General features: G+C 38.5%; 1 protein-coding gene across 3 annotated transcripts in view; it reads right to left on the bottom strand.

Moving 5' to 3' along the window:
- LOC117987759 (myosin heavy chain, non-muscle-like) overlaps window positions 1-19,270 on the bottom strand; it is a 121,942-nt gene extending 102,672 nt beyond the window's left edge. For all 3 annotated transcript variants that reach the window (XM_069502794.1, XM_034974808.2, XM_069502795.1), the window contains exon 1: window positions 18,471-19,270. In XM_069502794.1, coding sequence (XP_069358895.1) covers window positions 18,471-18,815 — 345 coding nt within the window. In that variant the 5' untranslated portion in view covers window positions 18,816-19,270. The remainder of the gene's footprint in view (window positions 1-18,470) is intronic.
- Between the last annotated feature and the right edge of the window lie 567 nt (window positions 19,271-19,837).

The following is a 19,837-nucleotide window of genomic DNA, read 5'->3' as shown; positions in this document are numbered from 1 at the left end:
GAATGGCCCTCCCCGCGAGCCCTAGCCCTCGTGAGGATCTGTGGATGATGGACACGGGTTGGTTGGCGTGCTGTGGTTCCGGCATGCTTCTGACGGTGTTTGGTTGTGGACACGTAGTGCCCCAGTGGTGGGTCTGCTGCGGCGGACACGAGGCGTTGTTGGTCCCTTGTGCTCCGTGGTTAGCGGTGGGGTGGAACTTCGTGAGGTTTTTAGTCGGTAGGAGTCCGACATAACCACTGTGCCCTGTGTGCTGGTGGTATCCATGATGGATTTTCCTCACGAGAAAAAAAAGGTGATATTTAATAGCTTAAAATGAATATAACTCGGAAAAGTTACTCTAACTTTACGAAACACCCATCTAAAATGCGTTTTAAACAATTAGGTATCACTTGATTTAACTGTGAAGGAAAACATCATGAGGAAACCTACATGCCGAAAGTTCTCTATGATGTTCTCAAAGGTGTGTGAAGTCTGCACTTCCGCACTTGGCCAGCGTGGCGGACTATGGCTTATGAGTGGAGACCCGTTGTCTGTAGTGAGCTGACAATGGGTCAACTCATAATGATGATGTATCAAAATAAATGGTTTTCACTGGAATACGGTATTTGACAACTAGTCAAATCAGTAACTTTTCATCAAACGTCAAAACGCGCGCTTAGTATGCGAGATTCTATGGAATACCGGTGTGTGACGTCACAATCATTTGACGTGCTTTCGATAATTTAAAATGGTTATTACAACCAACAAAGGACGTGGATTTTACGTATTTTGGAAGACCCTCTATTTAATAATCTCTGAGAAATAATTAATTTTTGATGTAGTCAAATGCCCAATTAAATGTATCTAAACCATTTAGGTTATAACTAGACTATGTAACGTGACTCCACTACCGTGGAGACCGTGGAGTCACATGTCGATGAAACAGCGCCATCAAAATATTATAAACACGTTCTACCATTGCATCATCATGAAGCGGGCTTCACACTACGCTATACTATTGTGATATATAGTATAGCAAATAAGGACCTAAGCCAATAATATATCGTACAGTAAAGTGTGAACGTATCCATTAACAATGTACTGTGCGCGATATTGTTGTGTTATGAACTATATGCTCTTATATTATAGCGTAGGCTGAAAAGAGATCAAACTTGATCAACCCATCGCCGGCTTACTACAGAACACGGGTCTTCTCTCAGTGAGTTTTGGCCATAGTCTACCATGCAGGCCATGTGCGGATTGGTAGACTTCACACACCTTTGGGAACATTACGGAGAACTCTCAGGTATGCAGGTTTCCTCACGATGTTTTCCTTCACCGTTAAAGCAAGTGACATTTAATTACTTAAAACGCACATAACTCCGAAAAGTTAGAGGTGCGTGCCCGGGATCGAACCGCCGACTTCCGAGGTGAACGACTTTAGATCCGTTTGTAAAATGTGATGTTTTAAAGGGCTAATTTTTATTAGAGTCATGACCCCCCCCCCCCCCCCCCCTCCCCCCTCTATCAGCCAAATCTACACTAATATTATAAAGAGGAAAACTTTGTTTGTTTGTTTGTTTGTTTGTTTGTTTGTTTGTTTGTTTGTTTGTTTGTACTGAATAGGCTCAAAAACTACTGGACCGATTTTAAAAATTCTTTCACCATTCGAAAGCTACATTATCCACGAGTAACATAGGCTATATTTTATTTTGGAAAAAAATAGGGTTCCGTAAGATATTTGGGTTTTTCGGACACAAGGTGTAAAAAATCAACCAGAAAAGTTACTTATTTTGCGTACGCTGCCTAAACTATAAAAGATAGAACCATAAAATGTTCTAATTAATTGTAGATCTTATAAATATCTACAAAAAAGTCCGCGACACACTATACCCATCTATGTCGAGTGAGGCACAGCAACCATTTTTTTATTTAAAAATCTTGAATTTTTTTTGGACTACATTTAAACGCGTTTATTTTACTCATGCTATTAATCCTTATCAAAATAAATGATTTCATCACTAAGAACAGTTTATGGAGATAATATTTGGTCTTTGAATGATTAAAATTGGACGTTTGGTTTTGAAGTTATGGCGAAATTAAAATATTACGATTTCTGCTGCACGGCCCGTTGTATATTATATAAAGAGATAATGTCGTTAAGTTTGTTTGTAGGGGGTAATCTTTAGAACTACTGAACCGATTTTAAAAATTCTTTCACCAGTAGAAAGCTACATTATTCCTGAGTGACATAGGCTATACGGGATCTTTAAAAACCTAAATCTACGCGGGCGAAGCCGCGGGGATCAGCTAGTATTATATAAAGAGGTAATGTCGTTAAGTTTGTTTGTAGGGGGTAATCTTTAGAACTACTGAACCGATTTTAAAAATTCTTTCACCAGTAGAAAGCTACATTATTCCTGAGTGACATAGGCTATACGGGATCTTTAAAAACCTAAATCTACGCGGGCGAAGCCGCGGGGATCAGCTATATTATATAAAGAGGTAATGTCGTTAAGTTTGTTTGTAGGGGGTAATCTTTAGAACTACTGAACCGATTTTAAAAATTCTTTCACCAGTAGAAAGCTACATTATTCCTGAGTGACATAGGCTATACGGGATCTTTAAAAACCTAAATCTACGCGGGCGAAGCCGCGGGGATCAGCTAGTCTTTATATATATATATATAAAAGGAAAAGGTGACTGACTGACTGACTGACTGACTGACTGACTGACTGAATGACTGACTGACAGACTGACTGATCTATCAACGCACAGCTCAAACTACTGGACGGATCGGGCTGAAATTTGGCATGCAGATAGCTATTATGACGTAGGCATCCGCTAAGAAAGGATTTTTGAAAATTCAACTCCTAAGGGGGTGAAATAGGGTTTTGAAATTTTGTAGTCCACGCGGACGAAGTCGCGAGCATAAGCTAGTGGTAGTATAAATATGAACGTGAAAAAATTCACAGCTGTAGTATATATAATCAATTTTAAAGGAAAACTATCATGGCTAAGTATAGGGTTCACAGGTTAAGGAGTTATATCTGTTTTTCGAGGATTGTGACTACGGAACCCTACACTGCACGTGGTCCCGCCACGCACTTGGCCGGTTTTTCACCATTACATCAACCATCTGAAAATAATTCTCCTCTGGACTGTACCAAGCGAACAGCGAATTGCGTAGGACATCCGCCGTCGTGGATAATATTATGACTAATCGTTTTAAAAGAATACCCATTTATATCTAAAAACCGTTAAAACAGATGGCGTTTATAGTTTTAGAAGCATTAATTGAATCGACACGTTTAGCGGCTCATCCATAAAGATAGCTTTTGGCCCCTGATATTTATATTTATTTTTGTTTATTGTAATTTGCATTTTGTATTGCTTATATTTTGTTTGCATTTATGTATTTTGTGTTATAGATTAAATTTTGAAAGCATCGCTGAAGAGCCAGCCTGATACTTTGCCCAAAAAATCAGCCAGTCTTTCTATCACACGCCCCCCGATTGTATAAGATAAACGTATTCATCGTTATCGTAATCGTCAACAAATTCTGCCCTTCGATTGGTTGATTAGCTGTTTACATTTTTTCACAGCCAATCAAATGGCAGAATTGGGTATTTGACTCCAATTTTTTTATTACTTAATATATAAACTAGCTGATCCCCGCGGCTTCGCACGCGTGTATATAATATAGCCTATGTCACTCAGAAATAATGTAGCTTTCTATTGGTGAAAGAATTTTCAAAATCGGTTCAGTAGTTCCAGAGATTACCCCCTACAAACAAACTTAACGACATCACCTCTTTATAATATTAGTATAGACTAGGATAAAAATAATGACGTAAACTGAAAAAACTAATTAAATCGATCAAATAACAAAAAAGTTATAAACATTTAAATATTTCTGATTAGACAGAGCTAGCGATATAGCATTTTGACGTCACACCTTACTAATGCCATAGTAGCTTCTTGCGGTTTCATACAAATTTTCGTTTGCGAGAAAGGGATAGAAGACCCTCCCACTCCAAAATTAAAATGCCTGTAACTTTGTAAATGTTTGTTGGATTTTAATATTTTTTTCAGCGTATGTCATTATTTTTATCCTAGTTTATAATAAAGTAATAATATTTATCAGATTCAAAAGTAGGAAAATACCCAATTTGTTGACGATTACGATAACGATGAAATAGTTATTCTTACATAATTGGGTGGCAGATGAGGCAATTAAAAATGTAACTATCGTTTAAGCTTGATTCAAAGCACACAATTTAATTGTATTCTTCTATACCTTAGACATTATACCATACAATATACTTACCTACTCTAAAAATTTAATTACACTTTGACAAGCTCTTTTGTATCGTCAAAGGCTGTACTCAATGACCTGGTTACATAGTACTTATATGCTGTAGCCCGAAGCGGCAGTTGCCCTATGCATATAAAATTCCAGCAGAGCTTTTGACGCATTGCCCACCTGCCTGCAATCCACCGCACTGCGGACAAGGATGCTGCGGAGATCGAATGCCGGGAGAGGGTAGTTATTAGCTAGATAAATTGTTTTGTTCCTTGGGGGAAGTTTTTAGAGACATTTTCTTAGCTACTTTTATATGTATGAGTTGAAGAAAACAATTCTTCAAATAGGTTTTGGCGGGGTTTGGTTTTGGATAAGAAAAGCTTATTTTATCATTTTTGTTTTCGGGAGTTTTAATTAAATTTTAATTTTAATTAAATTATTGTTGTCATGAACTAATAATTAGTGTTTTCAGTTATCTTATTTTCAAAATAAGATAACTATATCAAGTGGGGTATCATATTATGAAAGGGCTTCACTTGTGCATTCTAAAAAAGTTTCCGTTTCCTTTTGAGGTACGGAACCCTAAAAATGGTTTTTCAAAACAATGACTTGACTGAGAATGAAATACATAAGGAGCGGGGACAACACGATATTGCAATTTTAAATCTAGTTATCAGATAAGATTATCTAGCGGACTCTTTCTGAATGAAACATTAGCTAATACGTCATAATAATATTATGGTAAACGTGAACGTGCTCTAAGCGTTGACAGCCTAGTGGTTAAGACGCCTTCCTCCTAGTCGGAGCGTCGAGGTTCGATTTCGGGCACGCACCTCTGAACTTTCGGAGTTATGCGCGTTTTAAGCAATTAAATATCATTTTAACTGTGAAGGAAAACACCGTGAGTAAACCTGCATGCCTGAGAGTTCTTAATAATGTTCTCAAAGGTGTGTGAAGTCTACCAATCCGCACTTAGTCAGCGTGATGGACTGTGGCCAAACCCTTCTCACACAGAGAAGGGACCCGTACTCAGTCCTGAGTGGGTGATGATGATAAACGTCCTCTAAAGTATAAGTCCCGGAAATTGCTATTGCGCTGGAACCATGTCTTATTAACATTGAAATGACGTCATTTTGACGTAGGTATATTTAAGTAAAAATATACCTACCATCAGCTCGAAACTTTAGTCTAGTGCTGACCACTAAAATGGCGGCCACGCGCATTAGCAATTTGAGAAACTTCCCCACTAATACAATTAAACTGAAAAGCAAGCATATTATGAGATAGATAAGAGGGGCAGAGATGATTTGAAAAACAATTTCTCGAGTGTACCGTTAAGAGGATGCCTCAATTTCCCCTATCTCCTCAGGAACTCATACGTCAGACGTATCCGTTAATACAAACAATCTATTCGCGTCTGAAAGTTTCATTTGACCCCGTCTGCGCCCTGTCTACCCCCGCGGGAGGGTGGGCGGGCGGCTAGACTGCAGAGGGTGCATAGGGCTGACATCCTTTCTGGTTTTCTGTTAGGATCTCTAGCGTAGGGCTATACGGTCCAAAGTCTGAATTTCTTCTTGGATCTTGATCTTCCTATCGCTGGCCCACTACTGAGCACGGGGCTTCTCTCAGAGTGAAAATAGTTTAGACCATAGTCCGCCACGCTGATCTATTGCGAATTGGCAGACTTCACACACCTTTGAGAACTTTATGGAGAACTCTGAGGCATGGATAGTCCGCGACTAGTCGAGATTACAATCGGGGAGGTAACGCCCCGCACACCCGTACAGCCCCCGCGCTAACCCGGTGAGGATGATTTCCTCACGATCGCTTGAAACGCACACATAATTCCGAAAAGGTAGATGTGAGTATCCGGGATCGAACTCCCCGTAAAGAAGACCGACGTTTTAACCACTAGGCTATCACTGCTACTACCTATTTAGCCTAAATAATTGTAGCCTAAATAATTGTTTGTTAACTTTCGACCTTCTATTTATGGAGAAACATCTAGAGTTTGACAACCCTAAAATTCCTCCACTTATCGAGATATTCACTCCTTTGCCGCAAGAAAAAATTGTGTGCAATTTACATACTTAACGTCTGCGTCATTAGGCTCATAATACTGTAAAAATATTACCACAATATGTGTCGTGTGGTCCAAGCTTTCCAACATGCTTAAAGGAGTTGGATGAGACTTATATTGAAGGGAAAGTAGACTTTATTGCTTTGAAATAAGGGACAAACATGTGAATGGATTTCAAGTGAGGCTCGGGCGTTGAGCTGACTTTACAGATTGAGGGTATTGAGGGTTTCAACAAATCCGCTGTACATTTTCCATGAGTACCTAATTAAGCCTGATTGAGAGATTTATGGTCCTTCGAACCAGATTCGCCCATTGTTTTTTACTCTTCACTCGTCTTAGATTAGAACATCAATGGGATGAATTCTAATTCTAAAAGTTTGCTAATGATGTCTATTGTGCGATAAAAATACCTTAAAATTAAATTAGGTCATATAGGTATGAGTGGCAGAGACAACGCTCTACAAAGCCTAAATGTCATTCTAAAGGCTGATGTACATCACTTTCGGTCGCGTACTGTATACTCTTTCAATTTAGAAAAAAAATTGTCGAGAGTGGTAAAAGTGACGTCATTCGGCAACTAATTCCAATGCCCTTGAAAAGGCGTCCGATCAAAAGCCTTACATTTTTTGTTCAGTTAGACATTAAGGAAAACTTGATGAGTTTATCATTATCATTTCTGCCTCTTCCAATCAAGTAAATAATAAGCTTTTGTTAAGAGAAACAAAAAAATAAATAGCTACAGCAATAATTGTTGGGGTCCTTAGATGCTTCAATGGTGACACGCAGCGTTGGAAAACCCTTTACTAGGTGAACAAGGGCGAGCTTCTACTAGGTAGACGAAAAAATTCAAGCGAGTCGCTGTAGATCCTCTGCTAGATACAATTGGTTTAAGTAGTTCTGTGGAGATCCTTCCAAGAGACCATACTCAGCAGGGAACATCTACTAAGTGGACGAAAGGTCTCAAATGAGTTGCTGAGAGCCTCTGTTAGATACAATCGCCACAAGATCGTAATCTGTTCTACGGAGATTCTTCTAAGACACCATATCCAGCAGGGGATATCTATCGGTTGCAACAACGCAGAAAATAGACCAACTTAAGTCTTCATCTCTGCCCCAGTAGATACACTAGATACAATCGCTACAAGAAAGCGTTCTGTTCTGCGGAGATCTTTCTAAGATACCATATCCAGCAGGGAACATCAATCAGTTAGGATAACGAAGACAATAGACCAATTTTAGTCTTCAACTCTGCCCCAGTAAACGCAGCGTTGGAAGACCCTCTACTAGATACAATCGCCACAAGATAGCGTTCTGTTCTGCGGAGATCCTTCTAAGTTACTAAATCCAGCAGGGGGCATCTATCAGTTAGGATTACGAAGACAATAAACCAATTTAAGTCACATTTACCAATTTAAGACTATTCAGAGTCCAGTTACACCTTAGTTTATATCAAATTCAAATTCATTTTTTTTTATTGCGAATATGGGTAAACAGTGCAGATCTGGGCGCGTTTGGAACCCTCGTAGCTTTAGTTTTAAGTTTGCGTTATAATTATCACCACTATATCTTACAAATCTAACACTATACCAGACAATCAATAAGAGTAATTTATTACCTATTTTGAATAAATCATTTGACTTTGACTTTGACTTTGATATTACAAAACAAAAAGGTACAGCCAAATCGTATCATAGAGAGCTATATTCAATGTACAAAAAACCTTAGAGCTATGCTTATGCAAATGTTATCTCCCACATCTGAAATGCCAGGGTTATCGGCGTGACCATCGTTTATCGTCGTATCGCGAGATGGTGTGACGTCACAGTAGACTGCTCTCAAGTATTTGTATATTTGTTCCACTCGCAGAGGATAGCCGGTTCGCATCATAAAATGTAGATAACGGGTAGAAAAAAACAAGAAAGAGTTCGCTACGGCCTCGACTTGACTGCTCGAACTTCATCTCTCGCAGCACCGCAGTCCCGTCGTAACCACGACCCGTGCAATTGGGTTGATCGACAAATAAAAACATCAAATTAATCGTGGTATGGCCCCGTTATAAAATCCGCTAAGAAAGGATTTTTGAAAATTCAACCCCTAAGAGGGTAAAATAGGGGTTTGAAATATGTGTAGTCACGCGGTAGTTTGGTACATAAAACGGTATCAGCAGATCATCTGTTATCGTCATATCGCGAGATGGTGTGACCGATCGTACTAAATAATCGCGACTTAGTAGGCGTACTCGCGATACTTGCAGAGGATGGGTAGATTCTATTTTAGAAGGCCAACGCGGTTCGCTCCACTCATTATGATAAATGCTGATTACTTTATAATAGGATGCATTGTAATTGCAAAATGCTCGTAATTTCATTGAACTCATTTTGCAATACATAATAATTGATTTGCTACCTAGCTAATCTGTCAGTTACTAAAGTAGTAGTTTATTTCTGCGACTTCGCAGTAATCTACTAGAGGATGCCCGCGACTTCGTCCGCGTGAATTTAGTTTTAAAAATCCTGTGGGAACTCTTTGTTTTTCCGGGATAAAAAGTAGCCTATGTCCTTCCCCGGGGCGCAAGCTATCTCTGTACCAAATTTCATTAAAATCGGTTAAACTATTGGGCCGTGAAAAGCTAGGAGAAAGGCAGACAGACACACTTTCGGTTTTATAATATTAATGGATAGTATAGATAAGTATGGATTTTAAAAAGTACTTTACGAGAAGAAAAACGCAACAGACAGACAGACATTTTCGTATTTGTAATATTAAGTATTATGTTTACAATGACTATTACAGGTCCATGTTTACAATCTAATAGCGTAAGTTCTATGAGGTAGGTAGGCATTTGAGAGTCGAAATACTCGTATGTCATCATTTTCCTTATTGCTATCATGCCATGGTGTGTTTACCATGAACTGTGGTGGTGAGTCATTTAAAACCATGTTGAATATTTAAAACCATGGCGGTACGCGACATAGGGGATTTAAGAATTATTTTAAATCAACCTAGCCTAGTTTTTCATACGCATACTATGCCCGTGTGTTGTGGACATAATTCTTTATTATAAGTGTTAATTTCTCATTGGAGACTGCTTTGGTTTAAGTGTTTATATATATATACTATCTAGTTAACTAATTGTAACTGTTTGTCTCTATAAAAAAAAAAAAAATAAAAAAAAAAAAAAAAACATTTTGAGCCTTCGTCTTTTGTTTTGTTTAGAGTTTTTGTATGGTATATCTTCTGGTCGGTATGGGAATGATTTATATGCTAGACCTTGTCGGAACTCGGGCCGAGCCGTGCCACGTCCGAGGCACGTCCGACGCGCGGACGATCCACTGATTGCAATTTTGTATGAAGAAACGTAGAGGGATTTGGAGTTTCTCTACGTGATCAAATCAGAAATGAGGAGATCCGTAGGAGAACCAGAGAAACCGACATAGCTCAACGGGTTGCGAAGCTGATATTAAAAGGTGCGTGTCCGAGATCAACGCCCGACCCCCCGAATAAAAGGCGGACGTCTTTACCACTAGGCACTAGGTGATTCGACTATCACGGCTCTTGATATAAGCACACGAGATATAAGTACGAAAAGGTAAAATGGAGTGTGTACTTTGAAATTTCTCTAAATAGGCAGATATTTGGCATATTTGTAGTTAGAGATTCGTTTGGGTTAATTCTAGCGTTTGGTCAAAGCGTGCTCGACTATTGAGATGAATGTCAAGGTGAGGCGCTCCGTCGGCCGAATCGGCCGCGGCGGTCGTCGACCCCGGCGGGGCGCGGGGGACGGCCCACGCGAATATATGCGCCGCGTTTAACCTCCACAGGCGTTCTGCCGCCCTGGTACTTATCGGCGACTTTGTTCCGTCATTTTCTTGTCTGTCACGTTCGTACAGTTCCCGGGTAGGAAATTGGTAGGCAATTCACCCCCTCTATTTTATTTAACTTTGATGAAATTAATTTAATCTGCTAACCTGATACTTGATACATTGACAACTTTGTTTAGTCAGTCGTACAGTTCCCGGGTAGGAAATTGGTAAATAACCTCTCGATTTTGTCTAACTTTGACGCAATTAATTTAATCTGCTAGCCTGATACATATTGACAATGTTGTTTAGTCACATTCCTACAATTCCCGGGTAGGAAATTGGTGAATCGTCCCCTCTATTTTGCCTAACTTTACTCTATTTTACCTGTTGAGCCTCAATAGCTCAACAGGTAAAAGGAGTGGATTGAAAACCGAAAGGTCGACGGTTCAAACCCCGCCCGTTGCACTATTGACGTACCTACTCCTAGCACAAGCTTTACGCTTAGTTGGAGGGGAAAGGGGAATATTAGTCATTTAACATGGCTAAAATTCTTTAAAAAAAAAAAACTTGATGCAATTAATTTAAATTCTACCGGGCCCTGGTACCTGCCTACTTATTGACGACTTCGTCTAGTCATTACTTATAACATTCGTACGGGGTAGAAAATTGGTAAGTCAACGTAAGTACCTACCTAATCACAATTATTGCGATGATCACATAGAAATTAAATAAATTACACGTTTCGTAATAAATGACAGCCTATTAGTTATTACAACAGCGCAAATTGTTTTTGAAACGAAGACAAAGCCAAATAACTTGGAACAGCTAGGTAATAAATCACTAGAAACGATAATACTTAATTCATACTAATATTATAAATGCGAAAGTGTGTATGTCTGTCTGCTAGCTTTTCACAGCCCAACCGTTCAACCGATTTTGATGAAATTTGGTACAGAGTTAGCTTATATCCCGGGGAAGGACATAGGCTTCTTTTCATCCCGGAAAATTGATAAGTTCCCACGGGATTTTTAAAAACCTAAATCCACGCGGACGACGTCGCGGGCATCAGCTAGTAAAATATAAATGCGAAAGTGTGTCTGTTTGTCTGTCTGTCTGCTAGCTTTTCACGGATCAACCGTTCAACCGATTTTGACGAAATTTGGTACAGGGATAGCTTGCATCCCGGGGAAGGACATAGGCTACTTTTTTTTCCCGGAAAATGGAAGAGTTCCCACAGGATTTCATAGAAACCTAAATCCACGCGGACGAATTCGGCGCGGCATCATCTAGTTCTACATATTGCTATAGCGTAGATGAGGAAGTGTTTTTAATGTCTTTCAACAAAAGAACAGCCGAAATTAGCAACAGAGAATCATGCCCACACAAATTAGATTTGTCCCTGAAAAGTTGAATGAGCTGCGTGTTTACGCAATGCCTTTGTGGAGGTTCAAATTACGCGTGTCCGAGATGGCGGTTGCGCCTCGTAAATCACGATTTAATCCATACTAATATTATAAATGCGAAAGTGTGTCTGTCTGTCTGCTAGCTTTTCACGGCTCAACCGTTCAACCGATTTTGACGAAATTTGGTACAGAGATAGCTTGCGCCCCGAGGAAGGACATAGGCTACTTTTTATCCCGGAAAAACAAAGAGTTCCCACGGAAATTTTAAAAACTAAATTCACGCGGACGAAGTCGCGGGCATCATCTAGTGTGTAATAAATAGTGGAACCATATTATTTATAATAGACTCGCTGATGCCCGCGACTTTGTCCGCGTGGCTTTACATTTTTCAATATCCCGCGGGAACTCTTACAGCTCTTTCACACTGCGTCCAGTTTTTTGCAGGATCCCGTTTTTTGCAGGATCCCGTTTGACGGCGTATGTGTTTATATGCTAGCATACAAACACATTCGCCATCAAATACACTCACACATACACACACACATACATATTATGTTGTGAATCACCTACTAGGTATTTTTATTAGTTAATTGACTTTTATATTTTTATATTATTATATTATTGTAAAGCTTGTTTATAAATTATCAAACGTACTGTTATAAATTTATAATTAATATCTATTTAAGTAATCTGTAAAAAATTGTAATCATATTTGGCCTTATTTTCTGTCTGTTATTATGTAAAATTATATTGTATATATCGCTGTTGATTGCAAAAAAACGAATAAAATAAAAAAATCAAAATAAAATATTTGACATTTCGTCGATTCTGGAACAAACCGAGAGTTTCCTTACTCTTGTTCACTGACACAAGTTTTGTCTGTTTTTCTAAACGATCTCATACCAACCTTAAATAAAAAGAAAGGTCCTGACTCACTGACTGATTCATCAACGCTTAGCTCATATCCTTGGACCTAGACAGTTGTGCGCAGCTTTCACGAATATGGGCCCTTCATAATGTAGACAAGAAATAAGGCCGGATTTTTGGTAATTCCCACAGGATTGTGAATAAAAAGGACTTCAGTATGTTTTCGTCGAGCGCAGCTGTAAGCGATCGCTATAATAAACAACGAACTTGGGATAAGGTTAGAAAACATCAGAAGTGGGATATCATTTTATCAAACTTTAAAATGACTCAGCGAATTAATTGAATAATACAATAGGTACTACTCAATACTCGGAAAAATAACAGAAAGGCCGCTTCTGTGAATATACCTGCAGTGCTAATTGGTATGCAATGAACCATGACATCATCGTATATATTCGGAAGTACTGAGCTCCAATGCAATTTTCATCAACTATTTAATGTTGAAAGTCAATAAATAAAGGCTCCACTAAATCATAACAATGTCGTGCTGTTCATTGAACTGAGATGACTTGGCAATCATTAGAACACGTACTAGACAAAGGACATTGGGAAAGTCCACAAGCAAGTTTAGACTTTGGTGTCTTGTTTAGGATATAGGGCTCTCCCCCTACTATTGAAGCCCGCTTCTATTGAAAATAGTAATTATTTGTTCATAATAACATTTTTTTTTTATGTAACCACAAATTCACGGTTTTCGGATTTATTCCTTTACTTGTGCTATAAGACCTGCCTACCTATCAAATTTCATGATTCTAGGTCAACGGGAAGTACCCTATAGATAGACAGACAACAAAGTGATCCTATAAGGGTTCCTTTTTTCCTTTTGAGGTACGGAACCTTAAAAACTATTGGCTAAAATCTAAATTATCCAACAACAGCAATCATCACAATGTGACTTTTATAACTTTCCTAATAAGTTTAAATGCAGATCTCTTGACAGTTTATAATAGGTAGCAATCAGTCTTCAATGTCACAAGAGGAGCCACTTAAACAAAGCTCGTCCTCTTATACTAAAGAGCCCCATATTATACGGTACGATTCTTCGCTTCGATCAGTCAGAAAATCGTGAGAATCGCTTCAAAAATGCCGTTCACACACGAAACGATTGGTCGTTACGATCGATCATTTACTAGTTCGAAACGGAAGTATAAAAACACGTTCAATTAATAATTCAATAAATATGTGCCCTATAAAATGAACTTCTTTTCCTTACTTTATGAGGCGGTAACTTTGATTCGGCACAGAAGAAAGAAGAAAACCTAGAAAAGTGTGGGTTAAGAAATGGCTATTCAAGCGAAATCAGTATTCGCATGACAAAAATCGAATCGTTGATCGCAAAGAGTCATACTACAGTGTCGATTCATCGTTACGATATTCATGATAGCATGGATTTTTGTTGCGATTTCCGATATCGTCTTCGATTAAGTAAATCGACTATCGATCTTGACATACCCGATCGAAACGACGGATCGTAAAGATCAATCGTACCGTATATGGGGCCCTTTAAACACTTAGTAGATACAGCCAATGTTATCAGTTGAGTCATACATACCTATGGGCTATTGTCAGTTAGATAATATTGTTTGTTTTCAGCTATCTAGGCCTATCTTTCATGCTTAAAATAATAATGTTTTAAATAAATAAATTACTCGTTCGGTCGCCGATCGCACATGCGTGGTTGGGCACCTTTGTTATTCGAATTAACGGGTTTCACACATGGCGCCGAAAACATGTGACCCATTACAATTCATAGCTAGTAACTATGGAGATTGCTTAACTAATTGGATAGTTTTTTGTGTGTAATCTATGTTGTACGTTCCCGTCTCGGATACATCCATCTTTAATCTTTCACACTGCCAACTTCGTTTTTATTATTCCGATTCAAGTTAGCGGTTAGCCCTTGACTGCGATCTCACTTGGTGGTAAGTGATGATGCAGTCTAAGATAGAAGCGGGCTCACTTGGTTATCAGTTTCTACTCAACATCGTACGGGCACGCTAAATCGCTTGGCGGCACAGTTTTGCTGGTAGGGTGGTAACTAGCCACGGCAGAAGCCTCCCACCAGACCAGACCAAAAACAATTTATAAATTACTAGCTTACGCTCGCGACTTCGTCCGCTTGGACTACACAAATTTCAAACCCTTAGGGGTTGAATTTACAAAAATCCTGTCTTAGCGGATGCCTACGACATGCCAAATTTCAGCCAGATCCGTCTAATAGTTTGAGCTGTGCGTTGATAGATCGACTTCAGTCAGTCAGTTACCTTTTCCTTTTATATAATTTTAAGATCTAGATAAACTCCCCAATTGCCCCTAACTAAACTGAAATGGATCATATTTTTGTTTAAGGAAATATGAAATCATATTTACTTGGTCACTGCTAAATTTATTTGTAGTAGGTATTTCATGTTTATTCTCCTAAACAGCTATCTGGATAACTCCTACATACAGTACACGGCAGAAAATAATGTACATCGACCTTTAGAAGGAGATAGCGGATTTGTAGAGCATTGTCTCTGTCGTTGAGACCGACAAAACGTCATATAGGTATGAGTGACAGAGACAACGCTCTACAAAGCCGAAATGTCATTCTAAAAGCCGATGTACATTATTTTCTGCCGAGTACTGTACTTACTTATCTAACTTAGTTAAAACGAGACAGAGCTATACCTCTCACATAAATCTGTCTCCCAACTCTTAACCCAATCTTAAGTAACGATTAGCGACTCTGAGTAAGGCAGTAAGTGAGTAGTATGTATAAACAAAACTTAACCATGTTTAAGTTAAGTTTAACTGTAGAGCTAGGTGTTTTCTAATGAAAAAGAAATAATGTTAGTTACAAAACTAACCTTTTTAGTGGCGTTCAAAAGTGTTTTAAGCACTTACTTAGTTATGCAAGTAAATTAGAACGAATCCAAAACAAAACCTTCACAGAGGTTTTTGGACTTCACAATATCTTTTACATAGAAGACAACAATACCCACTTAACTATACATGTTCTATTGCTCCATATAGGCCTAATTATGCAAGTAGATTATGCAAGTGCAAGTAAATTAGAACCAATCCAAACCAAAATCTTCACAGAGGTTTTTGGACTTCACAATATCTTTTACATAGAAGACAACAATACCCACTTAACTATACATGTTCTATTGCTCCATATAGGCCTAATTATGCAAGTAGATTATGCAAGTGCAAGTAAATTAGAACCAATCCAAACCAAAATCTTCACAGAGGTTTTTGGACTTCACAATATTGTTTACATGGAAGACAACAATACCCACTTAACTATACAATATGTCGTATTGCTCCATATTGGCCTAATAAGATATGCCAGTGCTGCCACCATGTTGACGGTGTTTGCAAATGGAGCCATAGGGCCTTACTACCATCGCTTAAAGTAGTAATTTTTTTAGGGTTTCGTACCTCAAAAGGAAAAACGGAACCCTTATAGGATCACTTTGTTGTCTGTCTGTCAAGAAACCTACATATAGGGTACTTCCCATTCACCTAGAATCGTGAAATTTGGCAGGCAAGTAGGTCTTATGGCAGACATGAGGGGGAAAATCTAAAGACCGTGAATTTGTGGTTACATCACAAGAAAAAAATTAAAATGTGGTCATGAATTATAAATTAGTATTTTCAATTTTCGAAGTTAGATAACTATATTAAGTGTGGTATCATATGAGCGGGCTTCACCTGTGCATTCTAAAACAGATTTTTATTTATTTTTATGGATCATAGTTTTTGAATTATCATGCAAAATGGCGAAAAAATACAGCTGTAGTTCGGAACCCTCGTTGTGCGAGCCTGACACGCACTTGGCGTTTTTTTTCAAAGCAAGCAGGACATCAAAACTTGGACCCCCTAAAAGGAGGCCAAAGTCTTAACCAGTAGGCAATTACTGCTTCAATACAATGAGTACTATGCTCTTAAAATGTGACACGTACAATAGATAGTAATACCAAAAAAGTTTACTTAACTACGTATGACCTCACTTACACACCGCATGATTCATCGTAACCTCCACAAGTCCACAGCTGGACATAGACTTTTGTAGGGACTTCCACACGCAACACTGTTAAAGCAAGTAATATTTAATTTGTAGGTGGGAGGTAGGAGGCCAATATCTTAACCAGTAGGCAATTACTGCTTCAATACAATGAGTACTAGGCTCTTAATGTGACATGTACAATAGATAGTTATAGGTACCAAAAAGTTTACTTAACTACGTATGACCTCACACACACAACGCATGATTCATCGTAACCTCCACAAGTCCGTAGCCTTAGCAAGAATGTGGCCATCTGTGGAAACCTATTTGAACCTTCATTTGGTACTTATCAAGGTTTGATCGTTAAATGGTAATTAAGTTTCAGTTGCTTATCAGTACCCTTATTTTAAATGCGAAAGTGTGTTTGTTTGTTGGTTTGTCCTTCAATCACGTCGCAACGTTGACGTGATTTTTATCATATATATAGTTAAAGACCTGGAGAGTGACATAGGCTACTTTTTATCCCGGAAAACCAAAGAGTTCCCATGGGATAGTTAAAAACTTCAATCCACGCGGACGAAGTCGCGGACGTCAGCTAGTAATATAATATAATAAATCCATACTAATATTATAAATGTGAACGTGTGTCATTCTATTACTTTTTCATGGCCCACTGCTTGAGTAACCAATTTTGATGAAATTTGGTTCGGAGGTAGCTTGCATCATCTCAGGGAAGAACATAGACTAGAAAATCAAAAAGTTCCCATAGGAAACCCTAAATCCACGTGGACCAATTTGTGGGCATGGGCAATCTACTTGGTACAGCGATAAATAATTAACTTGCATCCTGGAAACAGGCATAGACTACTTTTTATCCTGGAAAATCAAATAGTTCCCACGGGATTTCTAAAACCTATTCCATACAGACGAAGTTGCTGTCATTATCTAGTAACTAAGTACAAATAAAATTTTGTTTTAGTGATTAAGAACTGATAGTGATGAAATTTAAATTTTCTAGAGCTGTTAGAGATAAGAAACCTAAGTTAATTTATTTTTCACTAAACTGTTTAGTAATTATTTAAGGATTAAGATTGTACCTATAACTAGTGTTTATATAGATAAGTTTATTGTTTAGGTATAATATGAAGCGTCATCACAGACCTAAAATAGAGAATAACTTAACCTACAATTGTAGAACTTAAGGTTATACAAAACGTTTAGTGTATGACAATTAATGAATAAACTTCTGAAAGGATGAACACAATTTATAGATATATACTTAATTCATTAAATATTATGTGAGTATGTCAATTAACTAGGAGTAAGTGATCTTTAATTCAATGATTTAACTAAAAAGTACATAGCCTTTTTGGCTCTTTAAAAGGAATACCTAACTGCCGAATTTCTTGTCAGTCCACATTTATGGAAACAAGAAAATGAACTGAATTTAATTCCTGACATATAAATAGAGTGCCTGAGATAGAGTCTTGACTCTTTGCATCTTAAAGAAGGACGTCAGCTACTTTTGATTCCAGAAAATCAAAGAGTTCACATGGGATTTAAAAAAACTTTAATCAACATGGACAAACTTGTGGGCATCTACTTGGCACAGAGATAGCTTGCATCCTGGAGGGGGATTTGGACTACTTTTAATCCCAAATATTCAAAAAGTTCCCACAGGATTTTCGAAAACCTAAATCCAGGCATCATCTAGTAATCTCAATATATAAAAATGAATCGCTGAATGTGTTGCTGATCGCAAATCTCACGAACAGATGAACTGATTTTGCTAATTCTTTAGTAGTAGTAAGTATTAAAAAAAATTAAAGAATCGACTATTAGGCGGTACGAAGTTCGCCGGGTCAGCTAGTTATAAATATTTTTGAATTTTTTGAATGTTGTCTACATTTACTTACCTCTAGCTCAAGTTTAGTGTAGATTATTTTATCAACAAATAATTAATGATTATTTTACTTACATAGATAAGTCCAGAGTAGTATCTGTCCTTAATGTTGTGCAGAACCGAGGCTTCATTGAGGCAAGTTAACGCTGCCATGTCTTCCACCTTGTCATATTTGGGAGGGTTCATCTTCTGGATATCATCTATGGCCACCAACATCCGCTTCCCCGACTCCGCGATCTCCACCTCCACCTCGTCTCCATGTTCCCCCTTGATGCCAGCTGCGACGAATCCTTGGGTAGGGTGCGGAACCCATACTAGCCGTTTGCGAGTCCATTCCGCCTGGGTCGCCGGGTCATTGAAACTGTTCCGATCGACCGACAGGTACCGGAGCTCCGGGTCGTTCCTATCCATGTCCACCATCGCGCCCGATCACGCGCGACCCTTGCGATGACCTAACACCGGCACTGTGTACCACATTAAACGGTCGCTAGACCGACACACACCACACGTCGATAGAACACCGGTTACAATCGTGCACGGCGGCTGCACGACACTCACAAAATGAAGATTCAATGCGACTGACACGAACACGACGGAGTCGGACTGACAGCAACGGCTGTGCTGTGGCCTGCGAGTGAAGGAGGGATGGGACCGGTCGACGCCCGAATTCACGTTTTGACCGAAATGCGTACAAAGTTCAGCAAGACAGCGGCGTTATTACACTTATTTTAATTAATTAGCGAACCCTTTTGGCGTACTTCACACAAGTTTTTAAGTTGTAATAAGCGCTATTTATCGTAAAAAGCACTGCTCGAACACACAAATCTTCACAAATCCAAATCACACCTCAATTCTCAAACAATTTCTGTCAAACGCAAACGTCGCACAATTTCAATTTGACGCTTGTGACAGTGACCGTTATCTTTGCCTGCTATTGGTAGTTAATTGCGTTAAACTTTTATTGAAATAACAGACCAATCATGTGATACCATATTCACGTTGCAGTCGAATTTATTCGTAAACCAAAACTAACCTAACTTTTGGGTGCGTTCAAGATTGTATTAATAAGTGACAGACTATATAAAAAAATAAAATATTTTGGAACTAAAATGTTCTAACAATATAGAGTAACCCAAAAATTAATGACCCACCCAACAATATTCGCCGTAGCTACGCTTCGCTGTGTAGTGATCCTGCAGACGAAACTTGTTGCAGAAACTTGCTTATGAAACTTTTTGACGAAACTTGATGCGGAAACTTTTTAACAAAACTTGTTGCTGAAACTTGTTGACGAAACTAGCTAATGAAACTAGTTGACGAAACTTGTTGCAGATACTTGTTGACGAAACTTATTGCAGATAGTTACTTGTTGCAGAAACTTGTTGTTGAAACTTGTTGGCGAAACTTTTTGCAGAAGCATGTTGCGGAAGCTTATTGACGAA

Source organism: Maniola hyperantus, chromosome 13, assembly GCF_902806685.2.
Source record: "Maniola hyperantus chromosome 13, iAphHyp1.2, whole genome shotgun sequence".
Classification (NCBI taxonomy): domain Eukaryota; kingdom Metazoa; phylum Arthropoda; class Insecta; order Lepidoptera; family Nymphalidae; genus Maniola; species Maniola hyperantus.
The sequence above is the reverse complement of the archived record's forward strand: the minus strand, read 5'-3'. Positions and strand labels throughout refer to the sequence as shown.